Raw genomic sequence first — 26,721 nt, 5'->3', positions numbered from 1 at the left:
CCTTCCTGTGATATATCATGGTGAACATCTAAGTAACATAATTCGTTAAAATACAGTTACCCAGTATAGATTGATAACAACTGTGTATTACTTAGTTTTCATTTGATTTGCTTGATTTCAATAAATAAATTATCTCTGTTGCTCAAGGAAATATGACTGTGAGGTCAAGCCCAGGTGATAGCTCTAAGAATTCACTTAATTTGGAGAGAATAAGCACTGCCGTCTTGATAAAAGCCATTTCCAGAAAAGTCACAATCAACCTCAGAAATTACCTAGTGTGACCTTGTCCTCTGCCCTCTACCTCATTTTACCAAGGGCAACCTAAAGCCAAGAGCTGACATGTCCAAGGTCATACGACTGAAGTTCAGACTCCAGATCTGACTGGTCCCATCGTCTTTAAGTATCTTTTACTCACTTCAAATATTTAGCTTTATATTTTTGGTTATAAGCCAGATAACCCAATTTGCTAGACATCATCATGCAAACTTAACAACATCCTGACAAAGCTATGGAGTGTCTACACTTAACTTCATATACTTTCAGTGTCTGAGAAAAACTCCTGCAGGAAGCATTAACCCTTCTATCTCTACAACATGCTCTGAATGAGGTTCTGGGTTATTCTAAAAATGTAGTCAAATCTTACAAAATACTGAGAAGATTTTCTACTCCCTAACATTCAAAATGTAGCATCCATTATTAAAGGCCAAATTATCCATCCTTTCATTCTTGTCTTTGTAAGAGGAGCACTCATGACCACTTTTCTTTGCTTGTCAAGGAACAGAACATAAGATCTTGCTATGCTCAAATTATATCAGTGCCAATATTTATACACCGACAATGTGAATATTACCTTTTACTCTGTTCATATATTTTATAAGCAGAAGGACTATCCAGACTTCAGGGAACGGAAATTTAAAGAGGTATTTTCCCCCGTCTCCCAAACACAGTAATATTCTCCTAATTATCTCACTGATGAAATGCTAAATCACGTAAACTCAGGGAACTGAAAACTAAAGGTTAATGTGACACCTGCTGCCCCAAACAAATGTACTTTTAAAACATTTTTCAAATGTTATTATCAAGTTCAGAGTATATAGAAATCTAATTTTAATACATACTGCCCATAAAACAATTTATGCTTTAAAAGGAAAACAAAATTCTTAAAACCAAGTTTCACACTGCTGATATAGTCAATAACAGAGAAAATATCTAGATGTGTAAAAACTGCAGCACAGTGACAGACAGGTAATAAACTTATTTTCTCACACCTTTAAACAGTCCTTTAAGTATGAGTAAACTACATAAAACTTCATACCTGTTATTTTGTCTCTTACAAGCTTACAAGACTCTATCTCCCCGATGCTCCCAAAAAGACTCTTTAATTCCTCCTGTGTCATATTCTGAGGAAGGTAGTTGACTATTAAGTTGGTCTTGCTGTCCTCTGTGTTCCCAGAGTCAACTGGTGACGAGCAGTTGTTGTTTATGGTGGTTGGACCATTGGCTGTGTTATTGCAAGTTGGCCCATTAGACAGTTGTGTTTCCATGGCAGCAATTACCTGCTAAAACAGAGAAAATAAGAAATGTCAGAATTCATACTTCACAAACTATTAGAGATTCCATCCAAAAATTTAAACACATCACTAGAACACAAGTCATTTTGCTGAAATTACAACAAAGCTTCAATAAAAAGTGCAACACCTAATGCTAATTTTTACTTCATATTAAGTTATTCGATTAAGATCATGGTTATACTTACACATACATGTTCCATACATGCACATAAGCACAATTTAAATCTTAAAACATTCTTTAGAACCACATTCTGGGTCTACTCACATACCCTTACTCACCTGCAGTGTCCACAGACTTCATAAAATTTATTACCAAAGGGCAGAGAATTGATTCCTGACTAAAAATCATACTAAAAAATAAAAGCACTTAACATGCTACCAAAAACAAACCAAAAAACGTTTTCTACCTAACTCTGAAGAGATTTTCAGTTTGCCTAAGAATTGCAATATTCTAAAACTGACAGACATCTATTAACTTAAAATCAAGAAGCAAAAGTACTTTAAAAAATATAAATTTGTCAACATGTACTGTTTTGGTTACATATTAAAAATGTTTTTGATTGACAGTATCTTAATACAACTACTGTTCATAAGAAATAAAAAAATATCAGATGTTCTATGTTAGGGCATGAAAAGGATTTGTAGGGTAACTTGGGAAAGAAGCTGTGAGTACTTAGTGTACCTCGTAGAAGCTAACAAGCCATTTTTGTCAAGCTTAGCAGCTAAAGATCACCAACAAGGCAACTGACCTAAAGCATAAAAATAAAATCCCCCAAAAATTCAATATGGTATTCTGCTTTAACTCTGACATTTAAAAACAAAAAACAAAAAAAACAAACTATCCAGTGCACTAAAACAACAGTGTGAATATATCAACTTTTACAAAAAGACCAGCCCAAGTAGTTTTCAACTGAGCATATAAGCCTGTTGAAAATGCATCTATACACTCCAAATGCAGGATAAAGAGTAGAGGGGAATGGCCTCAAACTGTTCAACCTACTCTAAAAATCACAAGAAAAATTTGGATATAGTTTCCTAAAAATCAATCCTACGCTCTTTGAGCAAAACAGTCACAACCACAGTCCCCAATTTTCTAAAACCGTCTTTCAATAGCTATCTACGATGGGTAGCCAAGACTGGGGGCAATCCAAAAACCAAGGCATCACAGAAAGCATTACCTTTCATGCTTCATCCAATACCCCTCTCATCTCACCAAAAAACTTCTCAAAATTGACAATTCTGAATTGATGGGATACTAGGTTTAGGGAAGTTTTACATATAAAAAGCAAAGAATAGGAGACAAAATTTCAAAAGCAAAGCAGAGGGAGTGTTACAGGAAAAGAAAAAAAAGTAAAGGTCTTTTAAAAAACATTTTGCCTAGGGAAAATAAAAGGGCATAGTGGATAAGTATGCAGGAAGAAATCTCTGCTGCCGAGAGATATTTATAAAAGAAAGCAGCACAGGACAGACTGAGACTGGCCGGACAGGACTAGAATCAGTGCTATCATGATAAAAAACAGGAGACAAATCCAGAGCATCTATGAAATATCAAACAACCCACAACCCCGTGAGACTTCATTTCCTTTTCAAAGAAATGGGTATTTCTTCTAAAAGCTGCAAGCCACATTTCCAGGACAAGTATTTTCAGGGATTACTTAAAAGAATAGAGAAAAACAAAGTAACCTCTGGAAACCCATATGAAAAAAATCTGACACAATTCAACATATGCATTTTATTATAATTAACAAATTTAACTGAAACTGAGAAAGGGGGTTTCAGATTTCCTAATAAAGCACAACTGTTCCAGTTTGTAGAATATTAGCCGTGGGTCACTTTCCACAGCAAAATTTGTAGGGGATTGACCTTTGCCCAGCAGTTATGAAAACAATGAGCTGCAAGATGAGAGGAGCCAAAGCCAACTTAAACAAATCACTATTCTAAAGTTAGGGTATGATGTGCAGAAACAAGATAAGTCTCAAATATGAAATTTGAACTAAAGCTCATTGGGATAGCATTTGAAACATAAAGTGTTCACTGACTGAAATTAGCAGGATTTAGCAAGGACAACAAACACTCCTCACTTAATTGCACATTTATTTCCATGTTCAGGTGGCAAGAATGAGCTCCTAAGCCAACATTCAAGTGAACAGCTGCAGTAGGCTGTGTGCACTGAAAATTACAGCATCTCTCAGCTATAGGACCATCTGCTCAGAATAAAATGATACTAATGTGCTATATTTTACAAATAATGCATATTCCATTGATAGGCTCAACACAACTGTTCACAGAATGCAAACTCTTTCAACAGTTACTGGGCAAATAATTTCCAGCCAGATTTACAATTTCAACAATTTTTTTTGGAGCATCAAGAATTGTGAATAACTTCAAAATTTAGTAACCAAAAAAATACATAGTAAACAGAATGTAAAAAATTACGGTAACTTAGTATTTAGACCATACCAAAACTTTTTTTTTTTTTTTTAAAGCTCATCACTCTTTTCTTTGAGTCTGCACTAAATCCTAATTTAGGTTATAAAAAGTCAGAGACAAAAGCATGGTTCTGATGCTACATATACCACTATGGTTAAAATTGCAATGTGCTTTATGTCCTAATGATGGCCATACCGTAACAGGCTGGATGTAAGAATAATTAATTAGTATGCCAAATGAAAAGTTCAAGTGTTTGGTATGGCCTCAGCACTCCTGCAACATGCTAAAAAAAAGTAGCCTACAGAATTTAAGAAAAATCCCACAGACCCCAGTCCAAGGCTCTGCTGCCCACGAACCACTTCTAAGCAGAGAAGCCACATCACACAGTCTGACTGCCATGTTAGTTTGGAGTTGCCGTCTGCAATATGGACACAAAAAGTACCGTATGTTAGATGAGCAAGATAATGCAACAAATCAGTTTGTACAAAATTTACAGTGATTGTATTAATATTCCCAGCACGTCCATGCAGTGTGGCTTAATTGAATTTGAGGCAATTCCAATCTAATCTTTCCAAATTCATTTTAACATGTAGTTTTCTTGCACAAATTAAGCATTTTAAATTAAGAGCCTGATTTCAAAACAGTATTAACTAGTCACCTTGGCATCTATCCTAAAGAACTACCTTAAACGGTATCTCAAAAAAAGTTTTTAAATAATAATAAAATAAAGAAAAACACTGCACGCTGTCCTATCTCTTATGGATGTGGGAGAAGGGAGGAAATGTGAATGAAATTTTATTGTGAGAAAAGGCAGTCATGAAATTCATAAGTGAATGCTTTGCACAGAAGCACTCTTTCCCCAAAATATCAGAAGGGCATTAAGAGGAGCTATATTTGCCCACTCTGTTACATTATACTATAAATGATCCTTAATCCTGGGACTGAAAATTAAAAGTAAATCAGAACCCTGCGAGGTTATTCTGCCACAGTTTCACTGAGAATTGTTCACGTATACTAAAAGGCAGTAAACCAGCATCCTTCAATTGAAATAATTGGACCAATAAATAGGATTGTTTGGAGTAATGCTTATATAGGATGTCAGCTCTGTCCCTGAACAAAATCAAGTGAACATTTTTTAATATGTAAATTGTAAACCCAGCACGATTTGAAATTAGTGCTGCTATGAGGCCTCCAATATAGTTAATGGGCCATTTACCACTTATTACAACTTGCCCGAATACTAAACAAAGCCACCGACATTGGCATGAAAGCCCAAGTTTATGTTTTAGCCATATATGCAGACGATTTAAATGGCCAACATAATCTTCAGAAAAACTCACTCTCTGAAATCAACAATGAGTAACAAAAGAGGGCCAAAAACTGCTTCTGTTTGTGCATTTACGACAGCAAAAACGTCACCCTTAGAGTTAAAGCAGGCTGGGATTTACTTTTGACGACAGTGATGACATTGGTAACATGTAAAAATGGACTCCATTTTCTGGCATCTCCCTAAAGGGTTTAACCACGCTCTTTGCAGGGTGCCATGAAAATGTTTTATTCTTCTTCCCTTCTCCCACTGTTACCAGAGAATTCAGTCTGATTCTATGTTCTTCATTTAAAAGAAAGAAAAAAGAAAAAAAGAAAAAACATAGTTGAGCTGAACCTGTGAAAGAATAAAGTGCTTTTAAACCCATGAACTATTTTGACAGTAACCTAAATGTGGTTAGACTACACAGGTAGAATAGGTGGGGGACCACACCCAGCAGGTTAAACCAAGCTTAAATTTATGTCCTGAATACCCTTGGGAGTTCATATGTAAACATTCTTCATTACATAAAACCAAAGATTCAAATTTAACAGCCTCAGTCCATTGTATTCCGTAGGAGGCGACGCTAATGAGCTAATCTACTGACACCCCTCTTTTCTGAAAGCCCCAGGGATGCGAACAATCACTTTATTGTACCAACTAGCTAGGGGAAGCTGTGTATGGAAAATGATTCTTCTGCACTTTTACATTTCAAGCACCCCAGACAGTTTCTCTGCTTGAGGCAGACACACACCTTTATGGGAAGTTATAAATAAGTTGCTCACATGGCCCTTACCTTTATGCTGGCCAACAATTCAGTTACTAAAAATGTAAAGCTACTTCCCCTTCACTTAAGGACGGGCAATTCTCCTCTACTCAATCTACCACAGACAACCAGGCTGTGGACTATTTATAGATTCTACTGGCTCTGAAACTCTTTGGAAGGGGAAAAAAAGGCCATATTCCAATGACACAAAACCATTAATTTTAAGGCTGAAAAAGATCTTTCAATGTATGTTCATGTCTCCATTTTGACATCAATTGTGCCAATTGAGGCTGCTTTTTCTCCTATTACTCTCCATGCAATAATTTATGAAGGCACTTTAGTGTAGATCAATCTGGAATATTCTAAACTTTCCCTGGGCTCTAAGAGAAAATGATGGGTGTCAGTCTGGTGTGGCACGATCTCACTAGGATTGGGGAGCGGCCTCTGTGTCTTGCACTCAGAGTTTTATTTCCATGTATCTATAGAGATGTTATAAATTGATATTGTTTTCCCTTTTATTCAAATGGCCCTTTTTGTACTTTAATTTCTAAAGTTTCTTACAATAGCAGATTTTAGGAAAGCAGCAATGCTATTGCTTGATTTCTCATATCTGGAACCAATAGTTTTCTAGTCAATTGAAAGAAAAGGAAAAGTCCCTATTTCCCAATCTTCCCAATAAAAAAATTCCAAAAATTTCTGTTATTTTCAAACCTGTGAGACAGCCACCAAACAACATAGACTGCTAATCAAAAACATCCCAAATATAATCTGAGAATTCTCATTGGGTACCTTATCTGCAGTGGAACTTTCCAAGACCTAGACCCCACCTGATTTGGGGACCAGACATCTGAGGGGTGAAGTCATAGCAGGACTGCTGAAAGGGCCACTGCACATCCCCTGGTGACCCCTGTCTGTTTGCTCCAGCCTTTCCATTGCTATGGTTACCATTTTGATCTGGGCCCTCCTCTCACCTGGACCACTGAATAACAGCCTCTCAAAAGGTCCCCCTCCTTATTCTAATCCACACTAACACTGTTCACAGGTGGATTTTCCAAAATCCTCAAGAGCCACCCCCACTCCTGCCTATCAAACTCAGGACAGACTACTCAGTATAAATAGTCTAAACACCTGGGATCCTCTACAGGCCCACTTACTCAAGTGCCTAAAAAGCTGAACCACTCCATGTCCCTCACACAGCTGCAGTGCTTTCGAAGACATACATCCTCTGGCTTTGCTCCTGAGGTTCCATCTACCTGAAGGGCCTCCAGCCATACCTACCCTATACCCATTTCACGGGTTTGTAGGGACTAAGCATTCTAAAACATAGGTTAGAACAAGAACAGTTCATATAAAAAAATAAATAAATTGGAGCATGGAAGGGTAATCACCTCCCTAAATGCATGCAAACTTGGTAACTTGTTTTGCTACCCCATCTCAAATACTTCAAATCAGAGATAATTATGATTGTGTATTTTCAATTTTTGGCACACTCCATCAGCCATCCTTCCCCACTGGAATCCAAATTCTTGTTAAATGGCAAAACAAAGGAAACTACTTCGAGTGACCACGTGTCTAATTTTTTTAAATATTTTTTAAATATCAAGAGCTTAACACATCAACTTTCCAACTACATAAAAGCCAGAAGCCAAGACAAATCCAAAACCATGGTACAAACATGTTCCAATCTTACAGCCAGCAGGATTTTGGAGATATGGTATCTGGAATCTGCATCTAACTTGAGGAAAAAGGCGGAAATAGGTATATGTGGAAAAAATTGAACAGCTTTAACACGAAGGTGTTTAAAAATGAATAATTAAGTTATGGATTTCAAACAGTTTTAATACAAACTAGAAAGTTTAAGCAAACATAAAGATAACAGCTCGAAAAAGAATCAGGGCAAAGTTCAAGAGTGAGCACCTCTCTCACACTAACAATGTCCAGTTTGGATAAAGTGAATTTGTCTAGACGCTTATTTGCAGCAAGAAGGTTCTCAATCCCTCAAGTAACAGGGTACCAGGGCAAAATCAGTAAACAGGGCAAAGCCTTTCCTCTAACCACATAGAAGTCATTTGTCTCAAGTTTAAGGGCAGATCCTACCTAAATAAAGACAGCAACGCAGGTCAGAAAGCATCTTCGTTTGGAGAACTTGAGGCAGGGGGCTAAAGCACTCAAAATAATCAATGAGGTGAGTAATGAGAGCTTACAGGTGAGAGCTGGATAAGCCGCCGATGGAGTCATCTATCTAGCAGACACCATTCTGACAGGATAATGTTTTATCTTTCCCACAAAAATGGCATTTTGGGGATGCATTTCGACTTTACTGAATTTAAGCAATAGAAGAGTCAACCAAACCCTAAAATCATGGGGCTGACGTATCAGCCACAGGAATGAGCCATTAGTTTGTCTCCTTAAAGCTTTCATTTTGCTCTGTGGTCCCTAAAATTGTAAAGGTTTGTGGTTTTACACTTCACAGGATTTCCTCAATCCCAGAATCCCTGTCAATTCCCCACACCATTTTAGCTGCCTCACCTGCTCTTTGCATTCCTCAGTTCTGTCAAAATCAGCTTTTGGGCCTTGAGGCTAACAAGGGTCCAACAGCTGCAGGACACAGAAAGAAAATGTTCTTTGGCAGTGAATGCTAGCATTTCTCTGTCTCTTGGCCCATTATGGCTCCTAGACAAACTACAATCTTTCCAACACCAGCCTTTCTGAGGTTTTGTAGTTCTAGAAGTGGCAGGATTACAAACTTCGAGATTAGAGAGTAAAGCAAATGAATTTAGGGGTCCCACATCCTTCCCTTCATTCTAGGTTCACTTCAGGCATCCGTGCTGGGCAAAAAGAAAGTAAAGATCTCGTGAGAAAGATTTGCTCAAGTTTCACACATAGTTCCTTCATCCACGTATACAACAAAAATTTGTACACAGCTCCCATGAGCTAAGGACTGGCCTAGGTACTTGAGGTACAGCTTTAAAGGATCCAGGAGCATACATTTGCAACAGGAGATGTGCACAGCAGACCAAGAATGAATATACCTAAGAAAATAGTATATTAGCTAGAAAGGTGTACTTTGTTACAAAGACAATGTAAAGCAGAATAAGGGTGCTGAGAATGCAGCACTGGAGGATGAACGGTTTCCAGTACTAAACAGTAGGCCTCATTTTGAAGGTGAGCTTTAAGCCAAGGTTTGAAGACGTGAGCCAGCTCCTATGATAGGTATAATGACTCACCTTAGATGCCTACATCCTAATCCCTGAAATCTGTAAATATGCTATGTTATGTGGGGGGGGGGGGGGGGGGTATTTAAATTGCAAATGGAATTAAGTTTGCTAATCAGATATCCTGAGGTGGGTAGATTACCCTAGATTATCCAGTTGGGCCCAATGTAATCATAGGAGTCCTTATAACTGCAAGCGGAAGGCTGGAGAGTCAGGTGTCAGAAAGATGCCAGGTGAAAGCCTGCATCTATCATCACTGGCTTTGAGGATGAAAGGGAGTCACCAACCAAAAAATGTGGGCAGCCCCTGAAAGCCAGAAAGGCAAGAAAACAGGTTCTCCCATCAAGCCTCCAAGAAGCAATGCCTCCAGCCCTGCCAACACCTCCATCACAGCCCAGCCAGACCCTCTTCAGGGAACTGTGACCTTCAAAATTGCAAGGTAATATATTTGTATTGTTTTAAGCACCAAGTTCGTAGTCACTTGCTCCAGATGTAATAGTAAACAAATATATCCCCACAGGGATATCTGAAAAAGCAGCATTCCAGGAAAAGATCAGTCAGGTCAAAGCTGGAAGGAGTTCAAGAGGAGTCTTAGAAGTAGTAAGGCCAGACCACAACAGGGTCTTGGGGGCATAAGAGGGACGAACAAGTTTTCTTCAAAAATCTGTGGGTCCTGGGCTGGGTTTGAAAACTGAACTGACAAAGGCAGGTTAACCAGAGAAAAACATACAGATTTTAATTTTTACATGTCTGTGGAAGCCTTCTCAAGAAAATGAAGACCCAAAGAGGCGATTCAAGCAGGAAGCTTATATACCATTTAGAAAACAAATTTCTGAAGAGCTGACAAAATAAAAGGTTCCTGGCTAGGGATTGTAAGATAAATTTACTAAGGTTTGTTTGTATGGATTTCTTGGCCCTTAATCCCCTTCTCTGTTCATAAGAATGTCTTCCTCTCTTCAGGTACAAGGAGAGTGCCTTTCAGCTGGGAGTTTTAGGACCTGGGAAGAAGATGGGGGGGGGGGGGAGTTTCTGCTTCTGCTTTTTTCTCCAACTCCTTCAGCTAAGGATAAGCAATGTGCCAAGGGACCATGTTTTGGGATAGTGTGTCCTGAGCCCCATCAGAGGCCACTGTAAGAAAGGAAATCACAGGAAGATTCTGAGCAAAAGTGTTTCTACTATGAAAGTAAATCACTGTGTGGCTGTGTGGGAAGACTGGCAACTCTGGAAGCAGGAAGGCCAGTGAAGAAACAACTGCAGCAATCACCCGGGAGAATGAGAGTGACCCCACCCGTGGGGTATCAGAGGGGAAGCGGAGACGCCCAGAAGGAAACTTGTGGCTCATGCGCTCCTTTGATTACCTCAGTAAATTGTTTATACTGGTTGAGATTCCAATTGCTCACATTCAAACAAACCACCAATGCATTTATTAATTTCTGAGCAATAAGAATACAAGATAATTAAGCAAAGAAATAGCTTCTATAGAAAGTTGTATCAAAGGGAAGAAAAATTTTTTGAAAAAACCAACATATGAAAACCTGAATTTATTGTAAACCAAGAATTCAGCAAGTGACTCATTTAATAGCAAATGCGTATTTTTTAAAAACCAGAATAACTTAGAGGATGCAAGTACTAAACGAGGTACACTATTCAGAAATTGATTTTTTTAACCCATGAAGCCCCATTAAAGCTGTCAGAATGCAAAATAAGGTTATCTCAAAGTTCCCCCCAAATGCCTAAAAACAAAGCAGATGAAAGTAATAAGTTGCATTTTGTGAAATGGAAGTAAACTTTAAAATCTGTATTATTCAACTGGCCCCTTTTTTCACCTCCACAGTAGTGACGGTTAAGTCAGGGGTTAACTCAATCTTGGTGATAGGCCTGAATACACTACCTTCTGGTGATGAATCATTCCAACCTCATTCTTTCATTCCAACATTAGTGAGCCTAATTAATTTCCATGTCATTATTTGGCTATAGAACCTAAAGAGGGAGATGAGTGTTAACAGGAGTAAAATCAACTACTCCCACAGTTTTGTAGCAGAGTTCCTGTTTGGTATAAGCAGATGAATTTGAATTGCTAAATTAAGACAGTTAAAGTAGTAATCAACATAGAAACTGGATTAACTTCACATTCTACAAAAGTCACAGCTAAAGGGAACCCCCTCTGGGTAATACAAATTGTGAAAGACTGATTGAAAATCCTGAAATTAATCCCAGTAGTTGAGTGTTTTCATTAGGTAGGTTAAAAAAACATAGCTCCTCTGTAGGACACAGACACTAAAATACTGTCACTGTGAAGCTCCAAAATAGAAAGCATGCCTAGTCTTACAGGGAACATCAAAGACAAGGAAGTTTTACCGTCACCAATACCAATTTTTAACTCACATGTGTAATACAGGACCACAATACTCCATTTGGCCACTAAGATTATTTTACTCTTCACTGTCATTTAGCAGGAGTTATAGATAGAAAACCAAAAATTAACATACCATAATAAAGTCAATAAAATAAAATGTAAGCAAAACAAGGTATATTTAATTAATAATGTGAAGTGGCTACAGGTAATTATGTTGAATTTCAGAGAAACTGAAAATAAAGAGAGGCTGCCCTGAGACATATAAAATCTTGTAATTAATTAATACATTGTGGAGAATGGAAAAGGCTCTCCCATCCACTGTAGGAGTGCAAGCCTTGATCAACACAGACAGCTTCCTTCCTCTCTGCAATGTGATCATCTCAAATAGAAATGTATTTTTCTTTTCGGTTGCTACTTAAAATCCTGAGATTCCCAAGAGATACATACTTTTGATTCAGAAACATGACTAGAAATTATTTAGAATGGAAAGCTGGAGGTGTTAAAAAACAAGGTTTGCACTAAGAATGACATTTTATTTCCTTTGGCCTACCTCTCCTCCTCCTTCCCCCAAAGACAGCTTTCTTTAAACTTCCTTCTCGAGGGGTGGGTGGGGGTGGGGGGGACCCCTAGATACCACTGTGTCTTCTTATGGTAATTAAGTTCCTGGTTATTTACTGCTTTTCTAGAGGGAAGGAGGGTGGGGAGAATTGGCATTCAATTAAAGTGTTATTTTTAGTCCTAGTGATTCCAGCTAGGGGAGGAGGCCTGAGCGAGAGGATCTAGAGAAAATTTCTGGTTAATCTGCTGCCTAAAAATGTGTTTAAGAGTTAAAGCTGGAAAAGGAGGAGGGAAGGAGTTAATTCTTTACAGATCAGGAAAAGCCTTTCTTAGCCTTAGACCTTTGTTACATCCACAGCAGGCACACACACCTAACCTGGCATCTGGAATACCCTCTCTAGTAGGGAAAAGAATCAAGATGCTTCGGTTCCCTGTCTATGATTGTCACATCAATTCCATCAGACTTCTCAGTTCAAAAATTATCTTAGTATCACTAAGGTAAAGCACATTTTAAATAAATGCTTAAGGAATCTCTAAAAGTACACTTGGGCAAGGCCACCACTGTATAAATGAAAAATGAAGCAAGGGGTTGGAAATACATATAATATAGAACTTATTTACGTATGTACACACATTTCCAAGAGTTGATGAGATGCCATACCCATCTCCCATGGGCTGAAGTGGGGAAAGGGGGCACACATGTAGTAACAGGCCATATCTTAACACAGGAAAATTTTTCTTAAGACTCAAACCACAAAAGCATCTAGCTTTTGAATTACTTCCACAATGGTAAAAGGGAGAGGGGCCAAAGGAGCCTGTGTTCCTTAAAAGCTTTAATTATATACATATAATTTGGTTAGTAATATGTGAAAGCACTTTACAAATTCTGAAGTGCCAAGTGAATATTAGAGGCTATTATCATTATGAGACAAAGGAAGATGCCCCTTTTAGAATGTTACCAAGAGAATGGGCTTATCTGGCTTTTAGGTGATGGCTTAGTCTTTTTTCCCCCCGCATGTCTAAATGGACAACAAGGGTGCAGAACTGCGTTGGGAGCTTCCTGACAGGAAGAGAATGCTGAGGACAGAAAGTGCGGCGTGAAGACTGCTCCGTCATGACTGTCGACTCCTGTGCAGGGTGCCTGAAGCAGATGCTGTTAAACTACATTTAGCACACAGTCACAAATAGTGACTAAAGAGGACAAGAATTTTTACTTGAAGTGCTGCAATTTTTAACCCCAGACCTCTAGAGACAATTTAAATATATAGAATACCAATAGCCTAAATGCTTCACATCCAAATTTCAGCCTTGTCTATTTAAATTTACCATTCTTTAAACAGGACACCACCTCCACCGCCCACGCCCCCCACCCCCACAGTACTCGTGTTCCACCCTCTCCAACTTCGCCTTGTTCTGCTCAGCTGCTCAGCCTCTTGGGATTTTAATATTTAAGATTAGAAACTGCTACACCTCACTGTTCCTTTTGCTGAGAACTCCAAGGATGATACAGGAATCTTCTACTTAAATTCGGATTTATTAATTCTACATAAGGAGAGAGTATAGTAGTCTCATTCATGATTGTACTCTAAAACCTAGATCGGTAACGTGCACATTGAGACGTATCACGTGGTGTCACTGCTTCTACAATTCACATATCAGGGAAATGACCCACACTCAACCAGACAGTCCTCCCATTTTTCTCCTATCATAATTTTCAAAATGACCTGAATTTAAACATTCATTTTCTAAGCTTGCACTTCAGTTTTAAGGTCATGTTTAATTAAAAGAAAGAAAATAAAAATAAATAAGGCACCTTCCTGAACTCTCTGAACCAAATCATAAGAAAGATTTAAGTTATCTTTTGCTACAGGAAAGAAAGAGGTTCAGATTATTTGACTGCCTCTTACCGAATTTAATGAAGCTTCCTACTAAAAGAGGGTAGGAAAAAGCATTTACTGACTCCTCATTCCAGGCAAGTCCTCAAGCTAGATATTTTTTTCTTACAAACAAAATCCCACTTAATCCTCTCATGTACTATGAGGCTATATACATATCTTCAACTTACAAATGAGTTTTTCAAAACTTCAAGAGCACATACATCTCTTAAGTAGAGGCTGGGATCGGAAACGAGTGCTAAGACTATCTAACGCCTCCTTACTGATCTCTCTGCTCCCACTCTTGCTCCTTCTCCATTCTACAGATACAGCAAACTACCCACAAAGGGGATGGATCCACAACCACTTCTCTTTTTAAGACCTCTACTGACTCCATAGTGCCTACAAAGCAACAGCCCACGGCGGTGAGGCATCTGACTTGACCTCGTTCCCACCTGCCTCTCCACGGGGCCCGCCCACCACTCCACACTGCACACAGGAGGCTCTGACCAGCTCCCCGTAGTCCCTCCCATGCCCAGGCTGCTTCCCACTGTTATTCATGCTCTTTTCTCCACCTGCAACTGCCTCCCCACCATTCTCCCAGAAATGGAAACATGCTAAGCACTCAAAAGGGGGCACATTGCCTCCAGGAAGCCTTCTGTGAAGCACTACCACTAGTCGGGCCTCTGTGCTTCTGTTAGCCCATACACTGACCTCTGTCACATCAGCAACAAATACGCACAGGGATCCATACAGAGAGAGAGCACTGATGCCATGACATGCAATTCAAAGTGGGAAAAAAAAAAAAAAAAATTTCCCACTCACTTAAGGCATTTTTCATGTGGTTTACATTCACAGCCAAGTGGGAAACTTTCCACTGCAACTCTATCTACCTGGAGAAACCAAAGTCACCAAAGGTTATTAAAAAAGGGGAAGGTAGCCTTACAGTAGGCTGTCCTCCCCCACCACTGACACACATACATCCCTTTTCAGATGCACCTACTAATTCTCGTATTATCTGCTCAAGCTTCCAGTTCAATCGACACTTAAAAAAAAAAATTCCCAGTAACAAGCCTTTGTTATAACAACATAAGCCTTAGGAAGGAAGAGAAGAAAGGAAAAATTGGTGGTCTATTGTTATCAAATCAAAGTTTAAAATAAGCAAACCTGCCCTTACTGGTATGGCTCAGTAGGTTGAGGGTCATCCCGCAAACCAGAAGGTCACCAGTTCAAATCCTGCTCAGGGCACATGCCTGGGCGGTGGGCCAGGTTCCGGATTTGGGGGAGTGCGAGAGGTGGCCAAATGATGTTTCTCTCCCTCTCTTTCTCCCTCCCTTTCCCTCTCTCTAAAAATAAATAAATAAAATCTGTAAAGTAAACAAACCTCATCACCAATGTGAAAAACCAAGACTATACCAGATGTTTGCCCCCCTACCCCCGCCCCACCGCCAGCCTAGCCAAGGTCTACAGAAGCTGGAAGAAACTGCCCAGCACCAGAAGAGCAACATCTCTGATTCAGTGGACAAGACAGGAGAAACTTGCTAGCCACTAGGAGGAACAAGGATGCCCCAAACATGCTCATTTCACCATTCATGGACCTTCTGCAGAACACACCTGCACCCAGAGCACTCAACGCTTGCAAGGCGGTCTTTAAGAGCCTACAATCAGGAATAATAATCTCTCTGGATGACTTATGGTAAATATTGTGCTAAGAAAAAGATAAAAGGGCAGTCACTGCTGCTACGGAAACTACCACATCGAACTTAAACATATGAGTCCGGGCATACATTTAAGAAGAAATTAAGCATTTTGCTTCCCAATGTTTAAAATATCAGAGATTAACAGAAGATTGTATACAGTTTCACATTTAGACATTAAACTCAATTTCTACCTTATTATGAAATTTCAAATTACAAAAAAGCACAAGCTTAAGTTTTTCTGATTTAGGATTGCTAAGAGTTTCTTGGTATCCATTTCCTGCTATGCCTTTATGCCAGATAAAGAGCAAGTTTCTTTAAAAGAACGCCTCAAAGCCCTGCTCTCATGGCTCAGTGAGTTGGAGCATCATCCCCTGGAGCGAAAGGCTGGGGGTTCAATTTCTGGTCAAGGCACAAACCTAGGTTGTGGGTTCCAGCCCAGGCAGGGGTATGCACGAAAAGGCAACAAATTGATGTTTCTCTCTCTCTCTCTCTCTCTCCCCCTCCCTCCTTCCCTCTCTAAAATCAATAAACATTTTTTAAATTTTTAAAAATAAACCCCTCAATACTGTAGATTTAATACATAAATTGCTTGGCAGTAAGTAGGCAGTATTTTACCACTGACGGAACTTTCAGAAAGTGCCTACTGTGTAACAGATGATACAGAGTCTACAGCAGTTACAACCGCAATCTCAGAGCAGCCTAAAAGGAACTTTGCCATCATCTACTACTTTTATCTCAAATGCATTTGAGGGGAAAAAAAGAATCCTCAAGCCATTCTTGAGGCTATAATGCCCAGCCCAAATTTTTTACTCTTTTTCTGTAAAGAGAGCAGAGATCTATACAAGTGTACTTTATTAGACATATTTTTTTAGAAGTTCCTTGACTTGATTTTGATTGTCTGCTTGAGAATCATCATACAAGGAAAGCAGAATGGTTTAGAAATGTGATCTTTCTGTTCCCTTAGCACCCCCACACCAAGCATGCTTTTGGGGAGTTTATTTTTTGTCAGGCTTCACAACACAGAGCTGGAGACTGCAAGACTTACAACTGAGCTGACAAAATAGGATATCATGTTTCATTCTCAATATATTTGCAGAGCAATGCTGGTGGGAAGGGAATCTTCCAGGTAGAAGCAGGAGTAGTAAACTTGGACCAGACAAAAAAACCCCACTGCATTGCAACACTCAGAGTGAATTTCACTGCTATCAGATCAAGAACAAACAACTAGAGGCAGTATTTCACTAAAGTAACTTTTAATCTTAGTGAAAATGGTCCCTATTCTTGACTTGCTGACACTACACTTAGCCTCCCATATTAAGAAGTGACCAAAATGCAACAAATGAATCCTCTTATTTATCTGTCAAGGTCAGGGACACACTAACAAATACCTATTCAATATGGCCAACAGAACCCATAGCCAGATGGCTGCTTCCAACATTCTTCGTGGTACACAGTTCATCACATACCTAATGGCATGGTGAACAAAACCCAAGAGTGGCTCTGACCAGCAAGAAGAAAAGTTGGGGGAAGAGGAAGCATAAGGAGGGAGGAAGTCACAAGTCTTCCTAAGTATTATGCATGTAGATAAATGGCAGAGTCTGATAACCAAAATTATTAACACCAAAAATAAAATTAAAAGATGACAATGGACTCTGCTTAAATAATCCATGCACAAAATCAAAAAGATTACAGGATCACATTTGATAGGAGTAAGGAAAGGTGCCAAATTATAGTCTTCAGTAACCACGTAAGGTCATGCACATGCCTCATGGAGAAAACAGAGAGACAGATGGAAACAAGCAGTCAAGCCATGAATGAAATGCCACTAAGATCTCCAGGCCAGAGTCACCGCTGGACACCAGAGGGTAGATTTAGTCTGCCAATGTGTTACTTGGGTCTATACAATGTCTTTTTTAAAAAATTAGTGGTGCTCAACAATTAGAAATTTACCAATTTAGTGATTTCACATTTATTTTTTAAAAAATCACTGGCCTCTCTTTCAAAAATTAAAAGATAAGTACAAAACTAGAGACTGGCAACAGAGGCCACATCCCCACAGAGCTATTAGCCAGCAGGCTGCCCTTTAAATGGAGCATATTCTCTGAAGTTCTCCTAATACCAACTTTACTCCTTTGCCAGAGTGCCCTGGTTCCTGCAAGAGCTGGATCTCAAGTGAAACATCATAGCCTGAAGGTCAAACATGTATTGGTTTTCTACCACGGTGGTAGAGAGGTTCAGAAGACCAGGGTACTGACATGTGAGTAGAGGAACAGAAACAAGAATTCCTAGTGCCAAATCATTGAAAATGTCACAGTAGATACAGCACAGAGGTACGACTAATGACTGGCGAGAGCGGGGTGAAGTAGTCTTAATTACTTCTGACATACCATATTCATCTAAATTCGGGGTCTTTTAAAGTTCATTTTAATCCTCACCTAAGGATATGTCTCTTGGTTTTTGAGAGCAAGGAAGGGGGAGATGGGAAGAGTGGGGGGAGGGGGGAAGGGAGGGAGGGAGGGGGAGAGAAGGAGAGAGAGAGAGAGAGGAGAGAGAGAGAGAGAGAGAGAGAGAGAACATCAATGGGTTGCCTCCCATACATGCCCCAACTGGGAATCAAACTCGCAACCTAGGTATGTGCCCTGACTGGAAATCGAACCCACAACATTTTTGGTCTATGGGATGACACTCCAACCAACTGAACCACCTGGCCAGGGCTAATTTCAGGATCTTTAATTTTAGACCTAAACATCTATGAAACATTCCAAGGAATAACCATAACAAAGAATGAAGCAAAAGAATATCAGTTCCGTATTACTATATATCTTAATGTGACCGTCAGGTACTTTCAATGCACTCTAGAATGAGATCCACTTTGGCATAGTGTGCCACTCTGGATTGGGACCAGAAAGCAAGCTTGTCCACAATGAAGTATAACCAATCCCTTGTGAAGGCTGAGCAGAAAGTTAATTTGGACTTAAATAAATATTTTGATACCAGAAACAAGTGGAGGGATCTATTAAGCGCTTTACCTCCGGGTTTGTGGAAATGGGGCACTGGGGCACCAGCACACAGAAAATAAATACCACTCTGCATTATTCGAGAAGCCCTTGAATTAATATAAACAAACTTCAAGATTAAACTCTGAAAAAGCTCTCTCATGACCTACCAAAATGACATTTTGGGTAGAACAAAGTTTAAGTAGGAACAAAAGGGTAAAAAAAGAGGTCTTACTTCAGACTTTTCCTGCTTCAGCTTCACCAAATAGATCCCCATGAAAATCTGCTTTCAACAGACGGAGTGGGCTGCGGTGGGACAAAGGCAATCAGTCCCTGCACCTCAGGAAGCCAGGCCTGAAGACCTGCCGCTTTACCTGCAGGTGGAAGCTCCAGCTGGGAGGTGGCTGATGAAATGAAGCAGAGGAGTGGAGGCTGAATGCATTCCTCCTAGCTCCAAAGCTGCTATATTGTTTCAGGTATAAGTTTTCAAAGCAATGCAAAGCTGTCCCCAGGTCCATTTGGCAATATCAGAGTAATTACAATTTGGTTAAAATCCTGAGGTAATTAACTCACCATTCTTTGCAATTCTCTAGAAACAGAGGTCTGAACCAAGAAAAGCACCACCACCACCAAATGCCTAATACAGGTCTTCCAAGAAACTTCTGAAATGAAAAGTCATTCAGCATTCCAAGTTTCAGTAATTTCAGCCAGAGACTAGGAGAAAATGATACTTTTCACCTATTCTTGTTAACTACTACTTCTTAACTAAAAAGCCACAGCTAAAAATAAAAAGCCGGAGGAACTCCAAAATTGAGAATTTTATAGGACATGTTAAATTATTCTCTGTCAACTGCAAATCTTTAAGGTTGCAGAATATTACTTTAATGCTATTGATTTTTTTTCAGAAGCTGTGGTAATTTTCCTTTAAAAAAAATTTCTCATGAACTTCCAATCTCTATTAAGAGAGGAGATATGCAGTCCTAAACATGTAAAGCATACTGCTCATTCTGCAAAATCTTAGATGCAATTTAGGTAGATTCTCTTCTTCCAACGTTGTATTATATAATATGTAAACTGGGAACAAACCAACATTAGGCATTAAATAGTATGTTGTTATTATCATCACTTCATATTTGTTTACTAATCTAGTACATGATATTCTAAAACAAAGTAGTCAAACAATAGAGCATTTACTAAAAAGACTCTGAAATTCTCACATTTTGTTTAAATATAAACACTGACAAGTATTCATGGTCTCTCCTTGACACCTGATTGTAATTAACCCTTATGGTAAATTTTCAGCCTAACAATTTTAGTAGGGGGGAAAAAGGAGAAAAGGCTTTCTACATGCTAAATACCCACAATTTGATGAAAGTTTTTAAGTACTGAGTCCTTAGGCATCTCTGTATTATCACTTTCTCCTGTCTTTGGTCCATTTACTACGCCCTTATAACAATTAACTCTAGAATACGTGAATATTAGATCAGAGGTATAGCTCTTATCTCACATCATTAAGTTGGTCCACACCAAGATTCTTACTATATTCTTCAATGAGGGCCAAGGTTACAGAAATAAGTGCGTTGGATCAGTATAAAAATTCAAATCAAAATTATTTGTAACACACAAGAGCTCCCAAGTATAGCTACTATTTCCCATTATCTAAAATATCAGAACAAAATGCATCTATTTGCATTAAAATGAAGGCCTCAGTTAAGTTCTTCAGATGAATTAAGAGATGGCCTGGTAAATCAAAGACAAGAAAAAACAGTTCTCAGGACTTCACAGCATGCAAGGTCAGTTTTGAGTTCAAGCTTTCACATCAGCCAAAGTCAGGGCTGGGAACAGACCTCAAGTGGGGGGTAAATATCTCCTTCCCAAATATCTCCTAGTCCCACAGGCAACTAATAAGAATATGAAAAAGGAATTAAAAGCCCATGTGAAGTAAAGAAGCTGGCTGCCAGTCCTATCTGGTATTTCTTGGTCGTTTTGTGACCTTTGACAAATTTTTAACCTCAGTAACATCCCTTATTTATAAAGTGTAGATTTTCCCCGCTCTGACTTAGCAGAGTTTTTTGTAAGAGTTAAAAAGTAAAAAATAGATCAAAGAATGGCTTACAAAAATTGTAAGACACTATATAAAGTATCGTTTCTCAGACAGTAACCTTGAGAACTGTTTTCTGCTATCACTACCTCCTTCCAACAGCACATTTCTAATTTACGCTAAGGTCAAGCTGTTACTATTAATGTAGCTTGGGAAATTCAAGTTAACGAAGATACATGTACACACTCCTGCTCATAGCCTAGGCTGCACTTTCTTCACTCAAGTCAAGAGGGCCATTTTCTACCTTAAACTTACCTACAAGCACCGAATACTCTTGTATAAGTTTCAAATACCAAAGATATAAAACACCAAAGCAGAAAGAATAGTCTATGAGTCAAGTCTGTTCAACATAAAAGTGTTTATAAATAGACATCGATTAAAAAAAAAAGTTGCTAAATAACTGATGGTGATGCTCAGATCCCAATTTAAGAATCATACACTACAGACATGCTGGGATAATTCATAAATAAAGTAGATTGGTAGGTGTCTGCTCAGGGCCTAGCACAGTGTTTAACACAGGGTCAGAGCACGGTCAACAAACTGACCGACCTGCGATTAATATTAAATGTTTGGCCTTCTTTAAAAAGTATGAGATTAGGCCATTTTAAAGAGCTAGAACTATGAACAAAAATTAAGCCTGAAGATGATTAGTATCGTATGTGTCATACCACGCAGAGTACAATCTGCTGATGAGGAAATCCTTCCTGAATTTACTGATAAAGAAACTATTTACAAGGCTACAAAATAGACTTGGGCACAGGAGAAAAGCGTAACTGAAGAAGGAAACTCCAAAGCACTGAAAGTGAAGGTAGCATTGGAAGGGTGGGAGGAAGACGAGGAAGAAAAGCAGGAGGCGGCCAAACTTCTTCCACAGCTTTGGACATATCTTCTCAGCCCTTTTCTTCCCTACTAGCGTCTCAATCTCAGCTACTCAAAGGGCTCTCGTCCCCTCTCCCATTGGAGAATTCAGCTGGATTCCCAGATATCCCAAGATACTAACTTAAATACTTGACTAGAGACAGACAACCAACTCATTTTCTATGAATCCAACAAAGTCATACCACAAAAGAGCAGAAAATGCCTGGAAATTTATTGCAATACCTGTGAAAGGCGGCCAACCTATACACCCTGGAGGATGGAGTCATCCCACTCCCCGATGATCCATTTGGCAGAACTAGCCTTATCTCACCTGTTAACCTTTACTGCTCAAGTAAAAACAGATGAAGTGAACATAAAAAATGCTCAAAGTGCCAACGATGGAAGAAAGCAAAATCTCAGCTTACAACCTAGGAGCCATTTAAATGGAGTGACTACAAGCAAAACCGAAGAAGTTAAATTGAAGAAACACACACAACTTCCAACAGCAAGACAAACCTGTACAATAATGGACAACTACAACGTGGCCATGCACCAACCTAAAAAGAATGAGTTCTTTACTGAACAAAAGGCATCAGGAATCCTTTGAGATAAAGCTTTCAAATGAGACTTAAGTCACAACTAAAAAAGGGACATGAAAAAAATAGATATGCCTCAAAATATCAACACACCCATAAAGGACAAAGACAATCACAGTCATTCTAATATGCATATCCTGTGACATGCACTGTGCCGGATACACAAAATGACTCAGATAAGGAGTTCCCACTCAGTGTCTAGCAACGACTGGAACACATGCAGAACCCCAACACAGGGCACAAGCTGGTAAAGGTGGGAAAGAGGGATTATATCTGGATGACAGAAAAAAATAATCAAAGGTTCAGAGAACACAGAAAAGACATAAGCACTAGGACATCCACTGTCGTTATGTTCAAATAGGGGATGAGCCACGCATGGATTCAGCCATTTAATTAGTGCCATACTGTGACAGTCCACAAGACATGCACTCGGAAGAGACAGCTACTAAACAAGCAAAAAGGACAAACGAAGTTTTAAAAATATTAAAAATAAAAATCTAAGAGAATTACACGGGTAAGGCGATCACAAAAAGCCTCTCTGGAGAAGAGACCTAAAGAAAAGGAACATGTTTAGATATACATAATCCTTGGCCTTTGGGGGGAGCAGGGGAGGGTGCCATGCCACATGCTTGGTGTTGTGGGGGTGGAAGGGATGGAGAGGAAGACACAACCTGCACCGCGAGGAAGCTCCTCCTGTGGAAGCAGCCACATGGAGAATGAGGAAGCCCAGTAAGCAGGATTTTACGATATGGGACTTTTGGAACCTAGAGAAATCTTGAAACCCATCCAGTGTAACCATTCCTTTCTCAAATGAAGGAAATAAAGCACAAAAATTGGCTCTGCATCACCAAACTAGGTAGGGACAAAGGCGGGGCCCCAGCCTGTTTGCTCCCATTAATCATTCCACACTGCCCACTGGGCTTTTTAATCAGAAAATTAATTTTTAAAATCAGAGCTCAGTAAATTAGTAATGTACTGAGAACACAACAACAGTAGGGAAAAATAAGCAGACTCAGGCTTAAGTGCCAAGCACTTCACTAGACACTGTGGAATGACCTTCCCTGGTTCAGAACAAAATGAAAAAATTTAGCTGGTTTTTCCTAAAGTGAAATATATTCAATTTCACTTTTGAAGTTATGAACATCCCACTTTTGTGTGTCTAAGCATCCAAATCGTAGTGATAATAGAGATTCTGTCAGATGTTTTTAAATACCTTTCCTTGGCGAAACAGAGTGGGCAAACCAATCAGTTCCCTCTCCCCACATACAGTTTTATTTTTTATTGTACTTTCCAGAGAAATACAAACACCAAAGAACAACTCTTACAGAGGGAATGGGGGAGGGCATGGGGAAACCATTAGGAGGGAGTCATACCAGCACTGTTCATTAAAGCAAAAGAAAAAAAAAAGAAAAAAGTCCAGTCCTTATCAAGGAAGACAAACAGGAAGATATAAAGATAAATAAGCATATAGTCACACAACTGAATATTATTCAGCAAAATAAAGAGGGTGTGTGCACAGACCAAAGTATATTATAAACTGAGAATTTTAATGAATTCAATTGTGTCCTACAAGACAAAAACAAAACAAACAAAAAAACCCCACAATCTTTTAAGTTATTATAGCTGCCCTTAGAAGTCAGGTTTAGTCAAAAAGAAGTATTTATTTTTAATTACGTATTTTCCAATTCTTACATTATTTTTTTTTTTTTTACAAATAGTATGGGAATAAACATAACAAGGGGGAAAATGCTCTTTCTATTGGAGCTACCATAAACTCATGCCTCACCACCTCATGCCTGGTTAACCCAATACTCCCAACTGCAGGCATTAATCAGTTGTATCACAGTGACCGGGACGTATTCGGCCAATTAGGAGCTGCTCAAGGTCCAGGTCAACCTGTAAACAGACAGTTCTGCAGCATATAACAAGGCTCAGCCCGAGCAGAATAACAGGTTAAAACTGGAACAGAAATGCAATAGGAAAAATAGTTCATCAGTTTATGGAATTCTGCATAGAACTAGCACAACACTGGATCTCACGCAAAGGTGGTTTACCTCAACCTTGTCACTTCGCTTACAGTCCCCCCAAAAAGAAACAGTAACTAAGAATTCAGGAACCTTTATGCCCTGAAAGTCACCGGATGGGGTCACCCTGAACAGGGACTCTCCCAGAATGCTGACTGATCTACTGGAAGAACAGCCTGACTGGTCTTCACTGATGCTAAGCTCTATTTTGGACACTAACAGTCTCAAGCTAGCTGAACTTGAGAGATTTCTCTATCTTTCCAAGGACATCAGAAACATTTGTGTCTACACCAGAGTATTTATCTCTGTTACTAAAGAAAAGTCACCTTCCAGAGAGCTACTGTGAAAATGCACATTGTGTGCACTCGAAGTAACAGAGAAGAAAAGTAGTTTAAAAACACATAGATATAAAATATAAAAAAAAAACACATATACTTGGAAAGTCAAGGTGAACTTCAAGAAAATTAAAACGTTATCACCTAATTTCATCAAAATGATGAGAGCATAAAAGGTCTAATATATATTGAGACAAACTACGTATCTCAGACTATTCCAGGCAAGGAACTCCGACAGACGCTTATTCATACCAAGATTCACAAGACATGAATAATTCAGAAATATACATGAACCCTGAACTACTAAAACGATGTCAATCCATAGGTGATTACTGACATATCAGAATAATAACAATGGGAGTTTTGAGGAAGAGAGAGTCTCTTTTTACCCTTCTCCCACCTCAGAAAAATTCAGTTCCTAAAGTATATTAGCTGGAAACTTGCAGTGGTTTCAGTAACACAGTCTCTAGTGAGGAGGAACAAAAAAGAAAGCCTTTTAAAAATCTAAGCCACTGAAATTTTAGAATGACACCCACATGACCCTGTTCACTTTTCCATTCAAAGACTGTCAATGCTATACGTATATCTATTTTTCTTTGAAAGCTTTTCAGGTCCAGTATATTTTAAGAGGTATGCTTTTACTTAAGCATACAATGGAATAAAACATCATTGAGGACCTTGGCCCTATAAACAGTTCCTAATGGGAAAGACATAAATTCAAACATGGGGGGAAAGGCAATATATAAATGGCAAATGTGAGAAAAAATATGGGAATCTGAAATGGAAGACGACATTGTTGGATGGGGGTGAGAAAGACAATAGCTATTTTAAGTTTAATTTAGGGCGTGCCAGGTAATGCGCTAAATACTGCCAAGTGGCACTATCCCCATGTGATCCTTAACAACCTAAAAATATGGGTCATTTTATCCCTACTTCTCCGATGAAGAAATGGACTTGGAAAATATTAACTTTCCCAGAACCACAAAACTTATAAATCCAGGTCTATCAGACTATAAAGCAAATGCTCTTTGTATCATAACAATAAAACAAATAACACATCCAAAGCCGAGCTTTACCTATTAAATAAGAATCTCCCATAAGGACCCAGACACTGCTATTTTTTTTTTAAGTACCCCATATTTGATTCTAATGTGCACTCAGGGTTGGGAGCCACTGCAAAGGCAGTTATTTAAAAACGTGGAAAATCAGCTGGGTGGTGCAGAACAGGCAAGAGTCCAATAATCAGAGACAGGAAAAGGCATTCAGCTTTTAGCGGGGAAAAGGACTATGACCATCAGTGAAGTCGAAAAGGCAGTGCCAGGCCAGAGCGTATCCAGGGAAAGTCTCACCAGAGCACTGACTAAAATAGCCAAGAAAAGCTGATTGGAATTTTGCTGAGAGCACAGCATACAGGCCAGGAGACTTGTACTTTAAGACTATATTTAAGAAGGGGGACAAAAAAACTTTTATTACTAAGGTGACAAAGGGATATAAATTTTAGGAAAATAAAAAAGAAGTAGAAGTTGACTAATCCGAAGCCAATGAGCAGAGACACAAAATAAAGGAAGGGACAGATAATGAGCAGGACTTGCTGAACAATCAGATATAGTATAGTGGTTACAATGAGCTCCAATGGTGACCCTTTCTAGCATTTACCATTCTAAGCCTTGAGTTTCTCACTTAGAAAATGGAAGACTTCTGGTCAAATAGCAGCATAGGCAGACATAGCTCACCTCCTACCGTGGCTGGTAGGAGGAGCAGAGACACAAAACGAGCAGGTCCCACACACCCACGTGTGGTGGATAAAAATTCAGGAGGGATATTTCAGGAGTGAGGATTCCCAGCCCCACACGAGGCCCCCCCAACCCAGGGTTCCCATGCCAGGAAGGTAAGTCCCCACAGCTTCTGGCTGCAAAAACCAATGAGGATTGAGTTGGTGGAAGAAACTTCTGGAACCCCAAGCAGTTCCTTTTAAAGTAACTACACTCACTCACTCAGACTCACTCTCTCTCTGCGCACTGGCGCCGGGGTGGCG

The 26,721-nt window shown here is 39.2% G+C and overlaps 1 protein-coding gene across 3 annotated transcripts in view; it reads right to left on the bottom strand.

The window, feature by feature from the left end:
• Nucleotides 1-26,721, bottom strand: part of ELAVL2 (ELAV like RNA binding protein 2) — a 128,079-nt gene that overhangs the window by 65,824 nt on the left and 35,534 nt on the right. For 2 of the 3 annotated variants that reach the window (XM_054587881.1, XM_054587882.1), the window contains exons 1-2: nt 4,329-4,415; nt 1,316-1,559 (exon numbers count right to left, since the gene is read on the bottom strand). In XM_054587881.1, coding sequence (XP_054443856.1) covers nt 1,316-1,559; nt 4,329-4,400 — 316 coding nt within the window. In that variant the 5' untranslated portion in view covers nt 4,401-4,415. Of the gene's footprint in view, nt 1-1,315; nt 1,560-4,328; nt 4,416-26,721 lie in introns of those variants that run through there. The other variant, XM_054587883.1, reaches the window with a different exon arrangement.

The sequence above is a fragment of the Pteronotus mesoamericanus genome, unplaced genomic scaffold, assembly GCF_021234165.1.
Source record: "Pteronotus mesoamericanus isolate MK-2021 breed Mesoamerican mustached bat unplaced genomic scaffold, CSHL_Meso_final contig_124, whole genome shotgun sequence".
Classification (NCBI taxonomy): domain Eukaryota; kingdom Metazoa; phylum Chordata; class Mammalia; order Chiroptera; family Mormoopidae; genus Pteronotus; species Pteronotus mesoamericanus.
The sequence above is the reverse complement of the archived record's forward strand: the minus strand, read 5'-3'. Positions and strand labels throughout refer to the sequence as shown.